Raw genomic sequence first — 23,865 nt, 5'->3', positions numbered from 1 at the left:
AAGTGTAAGTGCTGAATGTAAACATGGAGGATTTTATTTTAATGGTCAGTAGGCCCCAAGTTCTTTTCCTCTCAATTAAAAAATATGTGAGTGAATTCCTCTGCTCCATGAATATTTTGTCACCCATCACCAGAACAGTTCATGTAGGACATCTGCTTCCATTTCGTGCAACTATCTCACTCTTTAGAAATTCTTTTCCCACTTTTACAAAATAAAATGTTCGTTGTTCACTTACTATGTGACATATTGTTCCCCTCCTTAAAAATTTTATAACTCTAAGACTAGTTTAATGAACTCTGAAACTTAACTATTTTTTTCCATGAATCAGCCTAGGTCAGCTCATTGGCAGCCCCTTCAGGATTCAAGCTCCTTATCACGTACCAGTCCTCCCAAACCAGGAGATCTAGTTTTTTTTTTTTCTATAAAACCAATAAACTTCGGCTTCTCTATTATAAAAGTGATTGCAATCTAGGCAACCTGAACAGAGACTATGGAAAGTGATGGAAGGCAAGGCCAATTTGAGTATGCTAAATCCAAGGGCAGTCTCTGCAGATAATCATTGCTAACACCCCTCTTCCTGCTTGAAGATCAATGACCCTCAGGTCATTGTCATACTAGCAACTGAGACCCAGTTGTACTTTCTGCCCTAAAGCCTTCTCCCTGTTGTGTTCCTGCTACCAAATGTTATGTTGTGGGCATTGAGCCCCCTTTTGCAAGAGTCAAAAAGTGCCATAAAAAAAAGAGTTACTTATGCTATACATTGCTGGTTTAATTATTTTGTAAAACTCATCCTACAAGTGATGTTAAGCACTGGGACAAGTGCTTCCAATCAGCTTCTGATTCAAAAACTCATAAGGTTTTATTCATGCTGTCCCTTAATCTTCTCCATCAATCTTTGAGATATTTTAAAGGGATTTCCTATAAAGGCGCAGAAGGTGTACAATGATGGTAGGTGCTTAAGCTAGATAGTAACAAGATGAAAATGCTAACAGTCCACAGTTGAAAAAAGGTTTATACCTAGTCTTCTAAAAACTATATGAGCAATTTACCATTATGCTTATTATATCTTCCTTAAGACCCTGATATTTCCTCATTTTTATTACATGGTTATAAATTTGCTGGCCAGAGTTACCCTTTAGGATCTGGAACCCTCAGCAATCAATTTCTTTTTTATTCCACATTATAGCATATGGGTATTTGGGTCTAAGCAAGGACCTCCCTCAACTCTGCCTTCCACTTGGGTCAGATGGATCATACCCCACATTCAACCCACTAACCATACCTTGGACAACGCTATCCTTCAGCTCCTCAGTACGTAGTAATAATTATTCCCTATTTTGTACTAGGTGGGTTTTAAGTCCTTCAAAATCACCATGTCAACTTGAAAATAATTTTAAATTTAATATAACTTGTGGAGTATTTCACATGGGTGGGGAGTGAAAGAACAGATTGGGAGAATACAATGTGGAATGTAAATAAATTCATCTTATCTTTTTCATAGTTAAATCCTGTTTAAAAAGGAATGATCCACTTTTAAGTTTGAATTAATGTTCTACATCTCAATCTCTGCAAAATCTATATATTAAAATGTAATCATATTCCAGTGGAATTAATATCATAAAACAGCTGTTATATTTTTTATTTACCTTAGGACAAATGGTACTTCATGGTTAATGAAAGTGAGAAGTGGTAGCAATGGAATACACATAACTTTTGTGGTTAAAGAAAAGTTTCAAAATGTTTATTTTTATGTCTCCCACATAAAACTAATACCCAACATTCAAAAGTAAAGAAAAAACACTACTGTTTTAAAAAATTATTTACTTTTTTCAGAACTTAACAAAATAAAACAAGCATTCCATAGCATACAATAGAAAAAAAAAAAGATGATTGCACATTTAACTGCAAATCCATTATGTACAACTTGCCATTTCCTTTAAATACATAATAAATGTTATTTATTATATATTTTATATTAATATGATATATAATTTAATGTATATATAAAATATGTTTCATATAAATATGTATATATAATTTAAATATATAATTAATAAATTTAATAAGGTTATCATGTAGCTCCCCTCCTTTTTTTGCCCTACAGATGGCTATCATCAGACACAAATCTTTGTGTGTGCATGTGTGTGTATACATATATGTATGTAAAACTATTCTATACATACTTCTATTTATCATTTCTTTCTCTGGAGGCAGATATTATCTTCCTTCATATGTCTTTTATAATTAATTGGGTATTTATCATAGTCAAAATGACTTAGTGTAATGGTAATTTAAATGGGAAGATTTTTCCCATTCATTAACAGGCCCATGTGACCAGTTTAAATCACATGGAAGTTTAAGTCACATGTGGTCGAAGAGATTGCTGAGTAGGTGGAATAGGAAAGGTGGAGCAGAACTGGGAGGAAGTTGGTCAGGCTAGTCAGAGCTGAGAAGGACAAAGGCAAGAAGGCACAGCTAGGCTCTTGAGTGTTTATCTGTGGGAAGGTGGGGAGGGGAGGGCCTTGGGAATGGCTTTGTCCCCTGCAGTGATAATGTGTACTGACTTCTTGGCTACTATGACTGATCTGGCTTTCTGGTGTTTGAATAAATGTTTTTCTTCTGCTTTCTATATGGAGAATCTGTTATACTTGGCTACAGAGAACTACGTCACCACCAGTGCTATGAATATTGTCTTGGTGATACACTTAATCACTCAAAATTGTTCTGAGAACAATATTGCTTAACTGTATACAATGTTCTCTTGGTTCGGTTTATTTCACTCTTCATTATTTCATGCAAGTCTTTCCATGTTTTTATAAAAGCAATCTGCTCATCGTTTCTTATAGTGTTCCATCACAATCACACACCACAACGTGCTTAGCCATTCCCCAATTGATAAGTATCCCCATAATTTCTAGTTCTTTGCTACCACAAAGAGAGCTGTGATAAATATTTTAGAACTTATAGGTTCTTTTCTTTTTCCCCTAATCATCTATGGAAACAGATGTAGTAGTTTAAGAATAACTCTTTGGGCATAATTCTAGATTGCTCTCCAAAATTATCTCTCAATTCACAGTTCTACCAAGAGTGAATCAGAATCTCAAATTTTCCACATCGCTCCAACATTTGTTGCTTTTCCCTTCAATTCGATAGGTATAAATATCCCAAGGTTGTTTTAATTTTCATTTCTCTCATCAATAACAATTTACACAGAAAGAAATTTATCAAATCTATAAGAATATGAGGATAATGGGGATAGAGTCACAGCTTTAGTCAAGGACTGCAGTTCAGCCACTCAGTTGTGCCTGACTCTTCATGATCCTATGGACCACAGTATGCCAATACTGTTCATGGGGTTTTCCTGGCAAAGATACTAGAGTGGATTAGATTAAGGTAAACAGGTTAAGTGACCTGGTCAGAGTAGCACAGCTAGTAAGTATCTGAGGACACATTTGCACTCAGATCTTCCTGACTCTATCCCCAGCTCTCTGTCCACTGAGCCATCTAACTCAGTTTAACCTCTTACATACCCTGACATGCAGGTGCCATAGACAATTCTTTAAGACTCTAAGATTCAGAACAGTTTTACGAATCTAATTTTGTTGAATGGGTTTCCTTATAAAGAATTTCTTAGTGAAATGAAATCACATGTTCAGACCAAAAAAAAGTATATATTGCCATGCTTTGTTGTTAGAGTATAAGATCAGGGAGTTAAAGCTGTATGGGACATTAAATGCCATTTATTCTAATTCTTTCATTTTGCAGATGGGGAGATTGTAGTCGATGGAGGTTAAGTGACTTGCCCAAGGATAGGCTGCAAGCAACAAATTAGAAAGGAATGACAGGGGTGAGGAGACTGTTTGACAGGAACACTGACAGCAACAAGAAATGACAACAGCTAGTCTTATAAGCAAAGGATGAAGGCAATTCTAAGAGGAAGGCCACATGTCTTGAACTTTTTCCACTAAAGAACACCTTATTTAAGCTGAGATAAAGAAAATTAATTAAGAATTGAAAAGAAATTCTTCATCTCCTATGTTTAGGGACTCCTTTTCTACTTTTGTGATCTAAATAATTCTGTGTCAAACCCAATGAGAAGCAATAAAAATAAGAATAAAAAGACAAGTTTAAGAGAAGCAACATTTCAAATTTAACTTGAAAATGACTCAAGCTGGACCTTGTTTCAAGCAGATGTATGCAATATAGAGCAATACGTACCTCATACATAGATCACTATATTCAAACAACTATTCATAACAAAATTTGCAAGCAAAAAAAAAGTTTGTAAGCAGCCAGATTTCCATAAAGTCCTTGTACAAAAATTATGAACTTTTTTTGGGAGGGTGGGAGTGAAGTGGGAGGGAGGAAGGCATTCCAAATCTATGATTTAAATAGCTAGGGACTTTCTGATATGGAAATTTTACTAGTGCAGATCAAGTCAAATAAGTAACATTAAGTTATGCCTACTAAGTGCCAGGCATACAAAAAAAGGGAAAAAAAATAAGATAAAACAGTTCCTCCTTTCAAGGAGCTCACAGTCCAACCAGGGAGACAATATGCAAATAGTTATGTACAAACAAGATGTATAGAAGAAAAAGTGGAGACAGTTTCAGAGGGAAGATACTAAGATTAAAAAGGACTGGGAAAGTCTTTTTTGAGGAAGACTTGAAGGAAACCAAGGTGGGAGACAGAGATGAGAAGGGAAAGTGTTCTAGGCATGGGGAAAAACCAGTGAAAACCTAGGAATTAGAAGATGGAGTGTCATGTATGAGGAATAGCAAATAAGCTTAAGTGTCACTGGATAATATCATTAATGAAATGGAATAAGGTGTAAGAAATCTGAAATGATAAGGAGAAAAGTTGTGAAGGGCTTTAAAAGTCGAAAGACAGTTTTATATGTTTTTCTTGAGGGTAAAGGAAGCCACTGGACTTTATTGAATGGGGGATATATAGTTGGATATGTGCTTTAACAAACTTAATTTGACAGCTGAGTGGACGATGGTTGAAGTAGGAAGAGTCTTAAGGCCAGGAGACCAATCAGAAGGCTATTGCAACAGTCCAGCAGTCAAGTGATAAAGGGCTGCAGGACAGGACTTGACAACTGACATGATAATGGGGTGGAGAGTCAGAGGAAAGACAGGATAAGACCTAAGTTTCAAACCTAGAAAGGTTGTGGTATCCTCAATAATAAAAGGGAAATTAGAAAAAGGAGAATGTTTGGGGCAGGGAGGGAGATAATGAGTTGTACATGTTGAGTTTGATATTGGCCAGGGATATAACAGACTGAAGACCTGTGAGACTGAAGGTCAGGAGAGAGGTTGTCTCAACAAATAGATCTCAGACTCACTGTCACGGAGACAATCACTGCAAATCTGGAGCTGATGAGATAACCAAATGAAAATCGTATAAAAGGGAAATGAGAAGAAGATCTAAGACAATGCCTGGGGGACCTCCAAGCCAAGACCTGGATTTCTGAAAATCCAGGAGACAGAGAAGAAGCAAACAGATAGGTGGAGGAGAATCAGGAAAGAGTGGTGTCATAAAAACCTACAAAGAAGAGGAAAAGATCTACAGTATTGCAGAAAGGTCAAGAAGGAAAAGTATTGAGACAGGGATGAAGATTAGTAGCATTTACACCATTTCCTGTCTCAGTGTTGCCTGGGGCAATAAGAGGGTAAGTGACTTGCCAGTTACAGATTCAGTAGGTGTTAAGACCAAGTGCTTATACCTAGGTTGTGTATCCATTAAATTATGCTGCCTTTCTCACTGACTTTATTTAAAGAAAATTCCTTCAAGTCCTTACCCAGTGCCTATTTACTTTTAATTCAGGCACAGTTTTAACAAGTTTGGTCATCTGGTTTTCCAGACTACAAGCAGAAGGGAAGCAATAAATTAGACTGGAATTATGAGAGTGAAGAGAGTGCTACAGAGACAAGGACATTGATAAAAACAAGAAATGACAACAGCTAGTCTTCAAACAAAGGAGGGATAAAAGAAATGACAACAGCTAGTCTTCAAACAAAGGAGGGATAAAACTAACAGACAGAAAACAGAATCTGAAAAGCACTGGGTCTAGGGATAACTCAGTAAGGAACCAAACAGCTTACAAAATTAAACAGTACCTAGAAGCATTAGTGTTCTACAGCCAAGCACAATGAAATCATGGTCATTACCGTGAACATGAAAATTATTTATTATTCTTCTTCTTCACAATTATTATTGTGAAAATACAGAGAGGTATTTATTTTATAAAAACATATCCAAAATAATTAAAATAAAATGTAAAAACAATTTCGATGATTAAGAAAGCAAGCTTTGGTTAAGTTATCTGAAAAGCTGAGTTATGTAGAACAGTTCATTTCCTAGTTCAGCATGAATAAGGTATTACAGTATACGTAAACAGATCCCTGGCCATCCTATTTTGTATACTTATGGGACCTTGTTTTAGAGGAGCCCACTAATTTTGGAAGACCTCAAAACCCTCATTATTCCATGACTAATAGTAGCCTAACTTTTTTGTGTGTGTGATAGAAATACAAAAACAGTTCAAGTTTCTCAGAAGTACCTACTCCAGAAAAACAAAAACCTATATATACTATGTTTTTAAGGCCCAGAACTGAAGTGGCACTATTAGTAGTGGCAAGAGGTAGTAATTCACTCCCACAGTTGATTCCCATCCTTACCACCATCTAACCAAATAATGAATTCTTAATAAAATAACCCAATCGTTGCTACTTCAAAAAAGAATGTCAATAACTGCTCTGTGATCTGCCAGCTAGCATTCTGGTGCTGGCTGCCTGGAACCATTTCTATAAAAAGAGGGAAAGTAAATTGGCAAAGTGAGGAAACTGAGATCCTGGGGTGAAGGTGATTTGCTTGAAGTCACATAGCTACTTAGTGGCAGAACTGGTCTTCCAGAGGACAAAAATTGTCAAAAGCAGTTTTAGGAACTTCATCAAACTCTACATTCTGTCAAAGAATCATAAAACAAAAACAGCTTACTTTTCCTAGATAAAGTTTTTGCCCAAGTATGTTTCAGTTTAAAAACTATGTATATTTAAAAAAACTCAGGTCTCCCATAGGGATTTAGCACTTTCCTTTTCACAATCTATGGGACAGAATGATGTGAACAATGAATATGACAAAAGGTGGGAGAGGGGAAGAAGGGGCATTTCCTTTCTCTAATATGAATGCAAATATAATTTGATGAGATTCCATTTGTTCAATCAGTAATCAGTCACATTTGTCTGATCTGTATAGGAGATTTTTCATAAATGAACTCATATTTACTTATCATGTTTAATATTATATAAAGTATAACTGGCTGTTAGGAATGTTAGAGCTACATGGTTTCTCCCATTCATTTTAATTCTTCTATGCAACATGACTAACATGAAAATGTGTTTAATAAGAATATATGTGTAGAACCTGTTTAAGATTGCATGACATCCTGGGAAGGGAGGGGGAGAAAAATTTAAAACTTATAGAAGGGACTGTTGAAAACTGAAAACAAATTAATTATTAACAACAAAATAATTAGATCTATACTGCAGTTAAAGTCCAAAATGCCTACACTGCCTTTAAAACATACTTTTCATTGACTATTTAAGCCTCAAAAGAGAAAAAAAATGACAAATGTACTAATTTCTTGATCACTAATTTAAAAAAAAGGCAGCGAAAAGGTGTTATCAATAAACACGTACATCACATTAACAAAGAACATTATATGAAATGAAAAACTCCATAATGCAAATTCACCTTTTTGCAGATTTCTTCAAAGTTGATGTCATCGTCAAGGGCAGATCTAGTTACTTCATCAGGCTTTACATCCTGTGAAAGAATCATAAAACCAACAGCTTATTTTTTCTAGCTAAATTAAGTTTTTGTCATAAGTAGGGCTCAGTTTAAAACCTACCAGTATTTTGAAAACAAACAAAAACCCCTCCATACTCAAACCTCTGTGTTCTGTGTGTGAACAGACAGACCAGTATATAAATTACGGGGGTACTAAGGGAAACACATCTAAGATTCTTTAAATTTAGTTTTTCCAGTACAGTTAAATGACTAAATTTTTATGTTGTAATAAATCAAGAAACACCAACAACAATATCTACAAAACAAAATTACAGATAATCCAAAGGAAAATGGAGAGATACTTGGTGGGTAAGCTGCAGATTATCAAAAATGGCTTGCATTCAGAATCAGTGAAAAAGACATTATCAAGGAAAAGGAGGTTTTTCAGGTATTACCCATGAAATGTTAAAAAACATTTAAGAGAAGTTCCCTAACCCATTGGTCACATACTCAATGGAAAATTTATAGGAGGACGTGGATAAAATCCTATATCATAAGAAGACGTGGATGGATTAGAATCTGCACAAGGAGAAAAAATAATCATCCTGAGGACATTAGGGATCCAAGGAAATATCAAAGAAATAGATTTACAGAAATTTCATTTACCTACAACTTTTTGGGAAGATTATCTTGTCAATAAAAAGACATACTTTTAAAGAAAAGTTAAATTTACATGATTAGATAAAAATATTTGTTCTGTTTGAAAAATGACCTACAAAAATTTTTAAGCATTAAGTAACATTACCATGCACTTTTTTCATGCCTCCAGATTATTTTTTAATACGTAATATTTAAGAAAAGATTCATGAAAAGATTGGGCATCACATCCTTACCAAAAACTCTAGAATAAGTCTTCTGAATCTTTGGCAGTATTAAGTAAATATGAAAAGATTCTATGTGTATAGGAAATCAACACTGAGTTACAAAAAGTAAAACTATGGCGGGGAGAGGGAGAGAGGGACAGAGAAAGAGGGAGAGAGAGCATGAGCACAGTATTGCACAGTGAAATTTTTTTGGGAAATGAGGATTTCCTTACATAAAGGTGAATTTGCATGAAGTCAGAACTATCTGTAGTTCCCTTCTTTAAGATGCACCATGGAGGCACTATGAAGCCCTTCCCAATCCAGTCAAATGCTAGTGTCCTCCTTCCAAAACTTCCTAGTATTTAACTATTTTGTGTGTATAAATAAATAACATATGCATATGTATGTATACGCATATACAGACATACATATATCTTTATACTCATATACCTAGCACAGTGGTTAGAATATAGGAAGTGCTGAATATCTGTTGATAAATATTGTTTCCCAAGGTCACAAATTGCATAGCTGCAATAAAAACCAGATTCCATGTATCCAAATCTACTTTTCCCCATTAAATCACATTGCATCTTTTACAGATGAGAATATTGAAACTCAAAGAGTACACTTCAAAATCACACACACACTCCCTAATGGTTAATATACAACACACACACACACACACTCTTGTATATGTATGTGTGTATGTGCATATTTGCATACCTAGTTCATGGTAGTTAGGTCCAGAAGTCACACTCCTAGGAAAATGTTCCTATTGCTAATCCATACTGAGAGTTTGTTGATTAAAAAAATTTTTCTTTATAACCAGGCTATATATCCCTTTTCTTTCTATATTGTGCCTGCATTTTCTTGCATAATTGAATCCAACTGGGCTCAAGACACAAAACTGATAGAATTTTTTTTATTTTGGTAAATTCTTTAAAGGTTAAAAGAAATCCATATTAAAGGTAACGATAATCTTTGTAAACTTTTTAATGTATGCCCTTCGGAAGCTGAAAATTAACGTTAAAATTTTTAAAAGTTAAAATCAAAGAATTCTAGAATTGGCAAAAGATCAGGCATCATTTATTCCAACCCCTTCATTTTACAAATGAAGAAACAGAATCCTAGAGAAATTAAGGGACATATATCAAGCCCCATAGTTAGTGGTATGGCCAAGAGTACAACCCAAATCTCAATTCATAATCCATAGTTCTTTCTCTGATATATCATATTTTATCACTACATGATATAATTTATCAATGATAATTACTATAGTAGTGAACTCCTTTTAATTCAGTCACACCCTTTTATTAAATAACCAGATTCAGAAAGAACGATCCTGTCCCTCAACTACGGTATAATTAATTTGTTTGTCTACAAAACTACACTGACAGTATAAAGGAGCCAAACGAGCAATGGACTTAAAAGTCAGGAAATTTGGGTGTGAAATCAGGTTTTGCCACTTACGGACTGTCACAAGATCCTTTTAGGTTTTTGTTTCCTCAAAAGCAAAACAAGGGGGTGGGTCTTAAGAATTGATACTCAAGAAGTATAAAACTTCTAATATTCCATAATTCTACAAACAGTAATTCATTTAATTCCCTAAGGGTCTCTGTTTCAATTTTCTCAAACTATCAAGTATTAAACAATCTAACCACTGACTCTGTGTGTCAGGATCAAAGATTTTTTATGATGGAAAGCTCTGATATGTCATTTTTCAAGGAGGGCTTTGAATACTATTTGCAAGTTGTGTACATATTGACAGTTCAGATTCTAGGACTATAAAATAGGATTATTCTTGCTATTTAGTAAAATAATCAAAACAGTCCCAATAAAGTGGTTTTGTACTTTCCTAACTAACTATAATATGGATTTAGACTCATTCTAAGTGGTTGAGCCATAGGTTCCAAGGAATCATAAGGGGCCAAGAAAAATCTGGTTGCTTAGAATTTTCTTGGCTACAATGGCTGGAAAAGACATGAGAAATAGATTTTCTTGAAATGAAGAATCTGAAGTAGCAGTAACTCATGAGATAGCTATTGTGATCCAAAACTTTGTGATATATTCTGTACCCGGGAATCTCATTATGGTTTCTCTTCAGTAAGAGCAAAAATTCCATTTCTAAAAAAACTGGTCTACCAGATGGGACTTCAATAAAGTTGTTTTCTCATAAAAACGCCAAAGGATTTTCCAAATAAAAGATTATATGATTTCTTGAATCAATTTTTAAAATAGCTTATAATTTCATATTATATTTGTAGTTAAAATTTCGCAAGTTGAAGGTTGGGGTTCAAGTTTAAATTTTGCATTTGAATATAAAAATGGTATAAATGACTAAAGAATTGACATTCACATAATATTAAGGACTGTTGCACACAATTAAAGAGTTGTGCTGTTTTTTAAACCATTTACTGGATTTGAAACACAGATAAAAAAATTATAAGAGGAAAAGGCAAAGGCAAAGTAACTACATAATTCAGTCACACATGTTATCACATCATTTTTGTGTCAAAGAAGCATAATGAAATTTAAATTTATGTTGTATCAGCATATCTTTAATATCTACTAATGTCCTGTGTAATGTTCTGATGGACCCAGGAAGAACTAGGATCAGCCTAGCCAAACCAAGACAGAAGATCCTCACTTTTTAGACATAGCAACTCTACATGATTTTCTAATTAAGCCGTAGATAGGCTGCTCTCTCTGAAGTATTACTACATTACAACTGTGTAGCTGTTAGTGTAAACTACCTCCTGGCTTATAATATGAATTAAGGCAATAAAGATTTTGTTCTCCTCCTACAAGACACCTGAATATGTCTTGGCTTGGTATGTGGAATGTCAATGTCCACCAGCATAATGCAATGTACAAAGTAGATACTTAAAGTCTGTTTTGTTGAGTAAATCACTGAAATGAAATGCCATTTACAATGTGAGCCTTTCAATCTCCCAGAATAAAATTTTGATTACTTTATAATTCGATATTGTAATAAATTAAAACCCAAATATTTCACAAATATATTGAATGAAATTAACGTTTCAGATGAATAAACTGACAGTAAAAGGTTGATGGTATTTTTTTCAAATGCAGTTTTCTTTCTAAAAATGACATTTAATCAGGTAGTTTTAGAACCCTAATCTTTTTGTACACAAATTGTATGCTCAAAACACTTCTCACTTCAAGAATTACAAAGAAATTAAAAGATAAATTCTTAATGTCTAATAAGGTTTTTTATTGATAGCTAAATTTCATTCATAAGGTTCTCTTTCCTGTCTTCCAAATTCCTGCCAGTCCTAAAAAAACATCTTAGTGTAACCTTAATGGCTAGCATGGCAAATGGAACAATTTAAGTAGTCTTAATCATAATGCAGACATTTGCACTATTTTCCCATCCAAATGAAAGTGGGCAAGCAAGGAAGCAGTGGCAAATTCTGAAATCTGAATTTTTTTTAAAATTTATTTTGCTTTTAATTTATGGAATAAAACAAACACTGCCATAAAACAGTATAATACAAAAGACGAATGCATATGAAACTGCAAATCTATTATGTACAACTTGCTATTTCTTTTAAATATATAAAAGTTATCAAGCAAATTTCTCCCCCCCCCCCTGTTTTTTTCCCACCTCTCCCCCCATGGCTACCATTGCACACAAATAAGTGCATATATTTACACACACACACACGTGTAAAACCATTCTACAGAAATACTGTTATTGAGCAGTTCTTTCTCTGGATGCTGATAGTATCTTTCTTCACATGCCCTTTCTAGTTAATTTGGGTATTTACAATGGTCAAAATGATTTATTCTCTCAAACAATAGTGCTGTTACTGGATAGAATGTTCTCTTGGTTCCGAATTATGAAGCAGGGTCCTTTGTTCTGTTTTCATTAAATAAAAACAAATTTCTGAAGAAAAATGGCCATTAAATTGCAATGGTCAATACCAAATGATCTAGATATGTACATAATCAGCTTTACCCTCTCACAAACTTTACTACTACATCACCAATGGAGAGTGAGTATTATCCTGCTTACTGAACAAAATCCAACATGCCCATAATGAACTCATCACTCATACCTTCTCACATACTGATGCCAAATCTCCCCATTTCTGATGAGGATATTACCATTCTCCCAGTCATCCAGGCTTGTCACTTCTAAATAATCTCTAACTCCATCTTCTCTGTCACCCTGGTTTCCCAAATACCAAAAAACTTTCAAGCCATGTTGGTATGACTTAACATCTGTGTTCTGCTTTCCATTCATATGGTAGTTTGGCCTTTATCTCTGCTTACCTGGACAGTTAATAATAAAAATTAGTCTCCAGTCAAGGTCTCTACTGTCCCAGTCAACTTCTATACTGTTGACAAAATAAGCTTCCTAAGGCTCAACAAGTCTGACCACACCATTCTCCTGATCAAAAATCCTCAGAAGGACCTTACTGCCTACAGAAGAAAATGTAATGTGGCTCCAACCTATCCTTCTAAGCTTACTTTATATCATTCTCTTTTGCCCCTTCTATGATCTATCCAAAATGAACTGCTAGTTGTTCCCTAAAACTTGCCATTCCATCTGCCACTTTAGCCCAGTATATCCCCCAAGCCTGGAATGCAATCCCATCTCTGAATTTCATAATCTTTATTCTCCTTTCTGGTTTAACTCAAAAGCCATATCCTCTGGGAAACACTCCCTGATTCCCCCAGGGTAATGTTAATGTTCTTTTTTATTTCCCAAAGAAATTTTCCTAAAGCATTCTTGTTTTCCCTTTAATTTACCTTAAACTACATTTATTTATACACATAGTATATCCCTAGAGTATAATATAAACTTCTTGAGGGCAAAGAATAATTCATTTTGTATTCTTGATGTCTAGAACGTTGCCAAGCACAAAGAAGTTGTTTAATAATATTTTAAAACAGAACTGAATCTCAAATTTAAGGCTATCTTGTAATGAGAAAGGATTATGATTGGTTATATAGCTTTCTCAACAATTTAAATAGCAAGGTAATTGAAAGGTAAGTCAATATGTCAAGGATATCTGAATTTGTTATTATGAGAATTTCCTTCACTGAGGGAATTACAAATCTTTAACTTAGCAAATAAGCTTTAGAGCTGCCAGAGGATTTTTCTGAGAGTTTAGGTCACTTGACCACATTGCTAGCGTCAGAGGCAATATCTGGACCAATGTCTTTCTGATTTCAAGCTCAGTACTTCAGCTGCTTTGCATGTCTCCACTCTTAAAAAGAACCCTTAAAAATAAACAAAAAAGTAAAGCACTCAGACCCTAATTTCCACAAAATACTATTATGATGTTTTATGGTGGCATGGAGTTCATCTTGATTTTTAAAAAGCTATGATAGGCTTTACCATGGTGGCTATGGTAGTATTAAGTATAAATTGTGATGATCAACATAGCTAGGTATTGAAAAGTTCATTTCCAGTAAGTAATATATTCTTTTGTCCTGGCAACTGGAGTAGTAACACAATATTCACAGTGCCTACTGCAGTCATGAATATGCTGGTGTAATTTTGAATCACAAAATATGACAGACTCTCCACATGGAAGACAGAACCAAAACATTTCTTTAAACATCAGAAAGTCAAATCCATCATAGCAACGAGCAAGGGGTACCACCAAACACAAGCCTTCCCCCCTTCTAAGGCCTTCCCGCAAAGGAACACTCCAGAGCTGCCTATTTCCTCCCTCTCCCTTGGCGGTTGGACACTGTTGTGTCCAACTTCCTCTCAGCTCTGCTCCACCCTTCATACTCCACCCCTTTGGCAAGCTACTCTCACCACAGGCTCATGTGCCTCAGGCTTCCATGGGACTCAAGCAGGTCACATGAACCAATTAACAGATAGGAAAGAACTTTTTATTATGCACAAAAAAATACATTAACAATACAGCAACTCATGTAACAACAAATATAAAATGGCTTTGGTCCTATGTAGCTTCTTTCTACTTTTCTGAGTGAAAAGGAGGACAGAGAATCACAAACTATTTAGACTACTGATAAACTTAACAGTTGATACTCTGTAAGTGAACTTCTGCCACACCAGACATAATTCTAGAGGAACTGATGTTTAAAAATATTGACATTCTAGTTAAAAATGAAATCAGAAACAAAAGGAAGTGGCAGTCAAATGAAAAAATGACTCATGAGCCATCCTTGAAAAAACAAAGATGATGGGAGATGGTTTTATCATACAATTATCCCTTCCTCATCATGAAGTTAGGGGCCCAGCACCTCCTTGCCCTGAAAAATCCATGTAAAATATTTTAGTCCTCTCTTCATATCAGAGAAGTCTGAATTTCTTCTTTTTTATGGGCTGTTTATCATACCTGTTGTAAACTTTGGGTTGATATTATACAAAACTATACATATATTTTTGCATTTCTGAACTTTTTATGTGTCATCTACTGGCCTTCACATGTTGTTTGCACCTTGCACAAAACTCCCCCCAAAATTTCCATTTGATTTCTTAAGCTGACCCTTGATACTGAAATTGCAATGGGGAAAGTCACAATAAAAGGGATAAATGTATTTCCAAAGATTAAAAGAAAGACTATTTCTTGGGACACTTAGTCTTCTTTTGAGATAAGCACTTATAAAAAGACATGAAAGGATTTTTTTTAGCTTTTATATAGTATTTTATTTTTCCTCAGTTACATGTAAAAACAATTTTTAATATTTGTTTTTAAAACTCTGAGAGTTCTAACTTCTCTCCCTTCCTTTCTCACCACTCCTAGTGAGAAGGCAAGCAATTCAATGTAGGTTACACATGTACAGTCATACCAAATATATCCAGTGGTTATACTGTTAAAGAAAATACAGACAAAACCTCAATAAAAAGAAAAAGAAAAGAAAAAAGAGTATGCTGCAGTCTGTATTCAGATACCATCAGTTCTTTTTCTGGGGATGTATAGCATCTTTCATCCTCAATCCTTTGGAGTTGTCTTGGATCATCATATTGCTGAGAATAACTAAGTCATTCACAGTTGGTCATTTTATAATATTGTTGTTACTTTGTCCCCTTCACTTTGCATGAGCCCATGCAAGAAAAGCCATTAAAGTCAATTGTACCTCCTATGCTGATATCTGCTTCAGATGATAAAAAATGCTACAAATGCTAAATTACTTAATGACTTTAATGCAAAAGTGAGAAAAGGATAAATGATGAAAAATATACTAGAAAATATGGCCCAGGGAAAAGAAATGCAACAGTTCAAAGGCCCAACTTATGGACTACATAGAAATCTTAAGCCTATACACCTTGAATACTTTCTTTAAGAAGAAAATAAAAAATGAACCTTCCTTTCAAAAGTGAGAAACTGCAAATATAGAATTTTTATTTTATCTACCTATCTATCTATCTATATATTTATATATCTATAAACACTGTCAGACTCAGTTGCTGCATTGGTTATTTTGGTTCAACTTTTTCCTTTTTCTTTTCTCTATTTCAAGGATTGAATTACTGGGTAGAGTGAAGAGGGTTATTTTTGAAAATACAAATAAAATATGAAAACAAAGTGAAAAGAAATTAGCTACGGTTAGGACCAAAATGCATAAAAATGAAGTATATTTTCACAGAATCACAGAGTTTTAAGAGTTGGAAGAGGTCTTATTATTCATCTACAGTTCAGCATATACCCATATTTTTAACAACTGTTAAGACAGAAAGCACTTTAAGATTCCCAGGCCTAGAAGTCATCAGCACAGAAGTCAAACTGAAACTCAATTCCAGAAACTTGATGGAGAATTCTAACACTCAGGATGTGATGGGATCAAAGTAGAAGTGTGTAGGCTTAGCAATAAGGACCTATGTGAAAGCTGGAAATTTATCTACTGAAAATTCATCAGGGAAGCTATTATCAAACAACAAAGAACTGAAGATCTCAATCCCTGCAAGTATGACAGGCAGAGAAAATTCTGTAGTGACCTACAAACAATGTGAGACATTTACATTTTTAACACAGTAAAGTGATATGTTTTCTTAAAAGTACAAACTGGTCTTCCTTATGGAAGGAGAGCAAAAGGATTTGAATAATGCCACTTCAGTCTCTAGATTATTAGAGATAATGAAGTGGAAAAACAAACCAAAGAGATAAAGATTTCTTCAATGTGAAAACAAAGGAAAAGGAAAAAAGAGACCATAATCCATGTCAGGAATTCAGAGAATAAAAAATATAACTGAAAAGAGAAAGAGAGAAAGAGTATCAATGAACACTTAGAGGTAACAATCTGAGGATCATGCTAAAGAAGAGAATAGGACCCTATGAGAAGAAAGGCACTCCTTATCTTCCAACAAGAAAAGATGTTGAAGAGCCACAGGTACTGACACATGAGAGATAACTAAATAAAGGTCAAAGGAAGAAGAGACGAGGACGGTGGGTGAATCCCAGTTAGGGGTATTGTGGAAACAATCTGTCAAACAGAAAACAAACAAAAAAGGTTTTGTCAGTTGTCTTTCTTAGAATGTAACAGAATCATCCAAGTCTTTTCCAATTTTTTTCTTTTTAATTTTTAGTTTTTAACATTCACTTGCACAAGATTTTGAGTTTCAAATTTTCTCCCCATCTCTCCCCTCTGCCCACCCCAAGATAGCATGCATTCTGATTACCCCTCCCCAAATCCACACTCCCTTCTATCACTCCCTCCCTTCCCCTCTATTTTCCTGTAGGACAAGACAGATTTCTATACCCCACTGCCTATATGTCATATTTTGCAGTTTCATGTAAAAACCATTTTTTAACAATTGCTTTTAAAACTTTGAGTTCCAACTTCTCTCCCTTCCTCCCTCCCCACCTAACCCCATTGAGAAGGCAAGCAATTCAATATAGGTTACACATGTGTAGCCATGCAAAACACTTCCATAACAGTCATGTTGTGGAAGACTAACTCTATTTCCTTCCATCCTATCCTGCCCCCATTTATTCTATTCTTTCTTCTGACCAGATCTGTCCTCAAAAGTGTTTAATTACCCCCCTCCTCCCATCACCTCCACCTCCCATCACCCCCACCCTCTCTCCCTGCTTATCCACTTCCCCCCTACTTTTCTGTAGTGTAGGACAGATTTTCACACCAAATTCAGTGTGCATTCCCCCCTTAAGCCAAATCCGATGAGATTTCTCTTTTTCTCTTCTCCCACCTCCTCCCTTCTCCTCCACTGAAAAAGCTTTTCTCTTGCCCCTTTTATGGAAGAAAATTTATCCCATCCTATTTCTCCCTTTCTCCTCTTCCAATATTCTTCTCTCATTTCTTTGTTTTATTTTTTAGCTATCATTCCTTCATATTCAACTCACTTTGTTCTCTCTCTCTCTCTGTGTGTATATGTGTGTGTGTGTGTGTGTGTGTGTGTGTATTTAAAATCCCTCCAAATACCCTAATACTAGGAAAAGTTGCAAGAGTTACAAATATTATCTTTCCATGTAGGAATGTAAATAGTTCAACTTCACTAAGTCCCTTATGATTTCTCTTTTCTGTTTACCTTTTCATGCTTCTCTTGAACAAATTTTCTATTCAGCTCTGGTCTTTTCATCAAGAATGCTTGAAAGTCTTCTATTTCACTGAATGACCATTTTTTTCCCCTGAAGTATTATACTCAGTTTTGCTGGGTAGGGATTCTTGGTTTTAGTCCTAGCTCCTTTGACTTCTGGAATATCATATTCCAAGCCCTTTGGTCCATTAATGGAGAAGCTGCTACATCTTGTGCTATCCTAATTATATTTCCACAATACTCAGATGGTTTTTTTCTTTTTCTGACTGCTTGAAATATTTTCTTCTTGATTTTAGAGCTCTGGAATTTGGCTACAATATTCCTAGGAGTTTTCATCTTGGGATCTCTTTCAGGAGGCAATCGGTGGATTCTTTCAGTATCTATTTTGCCCTCTGGTTCCAGAATATCAGGGCAGTTTTCCCTGATAATTTCTTGAAAGATGATATCTAGGCTCTCTTTTTGATCATGGCTTTCAGGTAGTCCAATAATTTTTAAATTGTTTCTCCTGATTTATTTTCCTTTTTTTCCTTTTTTTTAAACTAATTTTATTTATTTTCAGTGTTCTACAATCACTCTGCTCTACCTTCCCCCTCCCTCACCAAGATGGCATACAGTTTTATATAAGTTCTACACATACATTCCTATTAAATACATTTTCACCAGTCATGCTGTATAGAAGAACTGAAATGAATGGGAGAAATCATATAACAAGCCAAAACGTAATACAAAAGAAAATGATCTGCTACATTCTGCGAATGAATTCCATAGTTCTTTCTCTGGATGTGGAAGGCATTTTGCCTTAAAAGACCATTGGAAATTTTTTTAAGTCCTTGCATTGCAATGAAGTTCCAAGTCTACCAGAAAAAAACTCTCGCACATCGTGGTTGTTGACGTGCACAAAGTTCTCCTGGTTCTGCTCCTTTCACTCAGCATCAGATCATATAAATCTTTCCAGGCCTCTCTGAAGTCTTCCTGTTCATCATTTCTTATAGTGCAATAGTATTCCATTACATTCATATACCATAATTTATTCAGCCATTCCCCAATTGATGGGCATCCCTTGATTTCCAGTTCTTGGCCACCACAAAGAGAGCTGCTATAAATATTTTTGTACAAGTAGGACTCTTTCCTATTTTTAAGATCTCTTGGAGGTACCGCCCTAGAAGCGATATAGCTGGGTCAAAGGGTATGCACATTTTTGTAGCCCTTTGGGCATAGTTCCAAATTGCTCTCCAGAATGGTTGGATCAGCTCACAGCTCCACCCACAATGAATTAGTGTTCCAACTCTCCCACAGCTTCTCCAACATTTATCATCCTCCTGTTCTGTCATGTTTGCCAATCTGATAGGTGCTGTGTGGTACCTCAGAGTTGTTTTGATTTGCATCTCTCTAATCAACAGTGATTTAAAGCATTTTTTCATATTTTTCTTGGAGGCTTTGGAAGTAAGAGCTCTGACTTTGTTGTAAAACAGTGACAAAGAAAACCAAGAGAACAACTATAAACTCCACCAATAATCCAAAACTGTGCAAAAACACTGTTGGAATCTTACGGAAGTGAAGAGTATAGATAAGCAGGGTTTAGGGGAAAGAGAAAAAAAAAACCAGCCCAGTCCTCTAGGGTCACAGCAACAACCAGGAGAGGTGACCCAAGACAGCCAGGGGAAGCACCTAGTTCTAAGAGATCCAAGGATCCCAAGGAGATCTCATCATCACCAATGACTATGCTATCTCTGCTAATCATAGTTGTGAAATTCTTTTCTGAGATCACAAACTCTAATTTTTCCATTCACCCCTTTCTCTCTTTGCCTTACTCCTCAAAAACCTTTTCACTGACCTCAACTCAATTTTCATTACTGGTGGGAGTTTACTAACCTTTAAATTCTCTATATGAATGAAATCACATTTCCTGTTACATACAAGAGTTATCTATTAAATTAATTCCTAAGGGTTGAATGGACTTTTAAGTGAGGAAAGGTTGCAAGCTCATCCAGTTCTTAACACCATCCAAGATGAGTGGTTATGCAAAGGCTACCTGACCTCCAGAGACAGGATACTTATGACTACCTGAGAAAACCCATTCTATTTTTGGACAAGTTGGCATAATGGATAAAGGGTTGGCCAAATATCCACAATGGATAGAGATGCTAGGAAGGAATAAAGGAAGGCAACAAACATTCAATAAGTACCTACTATGTGCCAGGCACAACGTAAGTTCTTTAGAGATATTATCTCATTTTTATTTTTACAACAATTCTATAAATTTTATGCTTTTTGTAATTCAGGAAAACTGAGAAGTCAGTGGTTAAAGTGATTTGCCAAGGATCACAGAGCTAATAAGTGTTTGGGGCCAGACTTAAACTAGGTCTTCCTGACTCCTGACCCAGTGACCTATCCACTGACTGAGTCAACTAGCTAGGAAGACCTGAGTTCAAGTTTTGCTTCTGACATATCCTGGCTGTGAGACCCTAGGCAAGTCACTAAATATTTCTGTACTCTAGACAATGAGTTAAGATTACGAATTGCTGAGAAGATGCAGAACTACATTCGAAGAGGGCATTTCTTCACCTGGGAGTTCCCTCTAATGCTGAAATTGCAGGTGCAGTTAATATCCCCTATCTAGGCAATACGAGATTCTTTTTTATGGTGAGGAAAGATGTCTCCCTAAAATTATACTCATTGGTCCTAGTTCTGACCTTTAAGGCTAAGAAGAATAAATTTAATCCTTATTCCAATATTATAGCCTTTAAAATAACTGAAGGCCACAATCATGTCCCCCTTAAGCTAGGCTAAGCCAACCTACGTTTTACTTAGTCCACTTAAAATATCTAAATTTTGCTTGGCACACAGAAACTATTCTCCTTTGCTACATTTGTAGACTGATTTAATATTTTAGGAGGTATGTAAGGTTAAGTGCCAGGAATTGCAATCTAAACAGAACATGCTAAACCAAAGAACTTCTCAAATCTTGGAATCTTGAGGAACCATTTAGATCAGGAGTTTTTTCTATCTTAGAGATTCCTAAATGACTAAATAAGCATACCTGAGATGTAAAGCTCTGGTCTCTGAATCAAAATTTAAATACATCTTTAAAAGGCATAGTTTTGTTAAAAATTTAAAAGAGGGTGAAACTGATAAATTATTTTATGCCTTTGACGCTCTGGGACAATAACTTAAGCACTGGAAGTAATAATTGTGGAGAATGAACAACCAAATCTGCTGCATTATTTGGCATTATTAAGAACATCAAATATGAAAACAAAATTTTATGTTATATGATTTTTTTTCCTGTAAATATACCTGATCATATATCCTGGGTCACTGGGATGTAAATTCTTCCTCCTTTACCCCCATCCTGTTTTCTTTATTTTTAAGAGAAATCTTCCCTGTCTCTGAAAAATTCAAACCATCTTAATGATTGCATTATAGAATTGAACTACAGAACTGAATTATAGGATGAACCATATGATCAAATCTAAAAAAAAAAATTAAATAGTCTGGTACTTGACATGCAAGAATTTGACCCAACCAAGACTATGTTCACATCCAATAACTTAAAGGGATAAGTTTCAACAATTTCATTGGTTTCAAAATGAAAGATCTGTACTTTAAGCCAGAAATAGAATTAACTGTAAAGAGCATACATGATCTAGCAATAGGCATCTATCTGAATTAGATTTCCACATGGTATAGAATAAATAAATAGGTGGGAACTGTTTAAGAGTAGTGAACTGTTTAAGAATAGGGAACTATAAAAAGGAGCTATAACAATGACAGAAGGTTCCACTTGACACTAACAGGTTATGTTGGACACAGTGTCAAAAAATGCAAAAGACACTTTTCTTGAAGTCTAATCACTAACAACAATCCAAGAATCCAACAAAGTGATTATCTTGGCAGTTAGCATCTATATATTCTATTTCAGAATACTGAAAAACATCCTTTTTGAATAACCAGACTAGGAAGGTCTAAATACCTCAGAAATAATGACAAAATAGCTACAAACTTCAGGAGTAATCATTAAAAATTTGATATAATAAATCCCCTAGGGTACCATATAACTCATTTTAGTTAGCACCTTTTCATGCGCTATAAATTTAACTTCTGAAATTTTCTCTTTATATACTTAAATATTAAATACAAACATTTCAATTGTACAAAAACAAGCTCTGTATATGAAACTGAACCTGTTGCAGTCTTTTTAAAATGTGTTATAAAGTTTCCATGGTAACAACAAAATTGTCCTATTTTTGTGTCTCCTGAGTTTTTTTGAGGTTTTACTCTATGTATTTTTAGTATCTGACTGTATCTCTTTACTACCCACTAACTGCCCCACCTGGGAACTAATAATTATCATCAAACAAATCAACATGCTGGATTGTCTGAAAATGTTTTATTCTGGACTTCTCTGCCAAGAAGTGGGATGCATGCTTCATCATTCATCTTCTAAAGTTATGGTCAGAATTCTGAGGTTAACTGGAATGTTCTCTCCAAGAATGATATCCAAGAGCAATAGTATTGATTTGATTATGGAGCCAAGAAAGACAAAAAGGAGTTGAGAGGTAGAGCAGAAACTGAGAATACTGTAAACAAAGTAGCCAGCAGAAAGGCCAAGGTAGAGAGCAAAAAGACACATAAATGAGGCATGGTCTTCAGCTGGCTAGCTAGAGTGAGGTAGCTGAGCTATATTCACTCATCAATAAAGAAAGTTCAAAAACAAGCACAGCTTAGCAACTTTTGATCAGAGCTGCAAATTAATTTCCAGAATGGCTGGACCAATGCCCCCCCAGCATGTCATTTTCCTCTCATTATCTTTCTCAATGCAACCTTAGATTGCTTTAACTTGTATTTTTCTAAATATTAGTCATTTAGTGGATTTTTTTCACATGGTTGTCAATAACTTAGATTTCTTCCTTATCCTTCAACCAGTTATCTACTGGAGAATAGCTCTGGATTTTATACACAGACACACGCACAGTAACAGTCTTCTATATCTAGCTAATGTAGATATAAGAACCTGATGAAAGATATATGACACAAGAATTCAAATCAAATGTTTCCCCCCCCAACAAATGTTTTCCTTCTTATAAGAATTGTTATTTTTGTTTATACAAGTTTTTCAATTTTCTATAAATGCAATTATCTGTTTTATCACTGCCTCCCTTGTATAGTTAAGAGTTTACTTCCAAACCATGGTTGTAGAAGGCAGCTATCCTGCTTTTCTTCTATTTTTTTTTTTTAAACCTTATAACCTTTAATATTCAAGTCACACGTCCATTTGGATTTTGTGTGGTATGTGGCATATATGCGGTTTAACAATAATTTCTGCCAAACTGCTTTCCAGTTTTTCCAACAATTCCTGTCAAATGGTGAATTCTTTCTAATATACTAGATTTGCTGGGTCAGGCCCAAGCTGCTTTATGGTATAATTTGAGGTCTGGAAGTGCTATTCGTCCTTCATTTCTATTTTTTTCATTATTTCCCTTGAGATTCTAGATCTTTTGTTCCTCCAAATGAGCTGTCATGATCTTGTCTAACTTTAAAATACAATATAAAACTACTCTTAATGATTTTATTGCTGCTTATTTACATCTTTTAAAATATGGTATAAACTAGCCAAAACTACTGAATATTCTTTATTTAAGGAGTATTTTGTAATTACTTGGGAAGATTTAGGTGAACTGACTGCAAAATGAAGTAAGCAGA

The 23,865-nt window shown here is 35.0% G+C and overlaps 1 protein-coding gene across 3 annotated transcripts in view; it reads right to left on the bottom strand.

The window, feature by feature from the left end:
* SRFBP1 (serum response factor binding protein 1) overlaps positions 1–23,865 on the bottom strand; it is a 102,910-nt gene that overhangs the window by 21,628 nt on the left and 57,417 nt on the right. For all 3 annotated transcript variants that reach the window (XM_072597149.1, XM_072597148.1, XM_072597147.1), the window contains one exon: positions 7,759–7,830. In XM_072597149.1, coding sequence (XP_072453250.1) covers positions 7,759–7,830 — 72 coding nt within the window. The remainder of the gene's footprint in view (positions 1–7,758; positions 7,831–23,865) is intronic.

The sequence above is a fragment of the Notamacropus eugenii genome, chromosome 3 (assembly GCF_028372415.1).
Source record: "Notamacropus eugenii isolate mMacEug1 chromosome 3, mMacEug1.pri_v2, whole genome shotgun sequence".
In the NCBI taxonomy this organism is placed as follows: Eukaryota; Metazoa; Chordata; class Mammalia; order Diprotodontia; family Macropodidae; genus Notamacropus; species Notamacropus eugenii.
The sequence above is the reverse complement of the archived record's forward strand: the minus strand, read 5'-3'. Positions and strand labels throughout refer to the sequence as shown.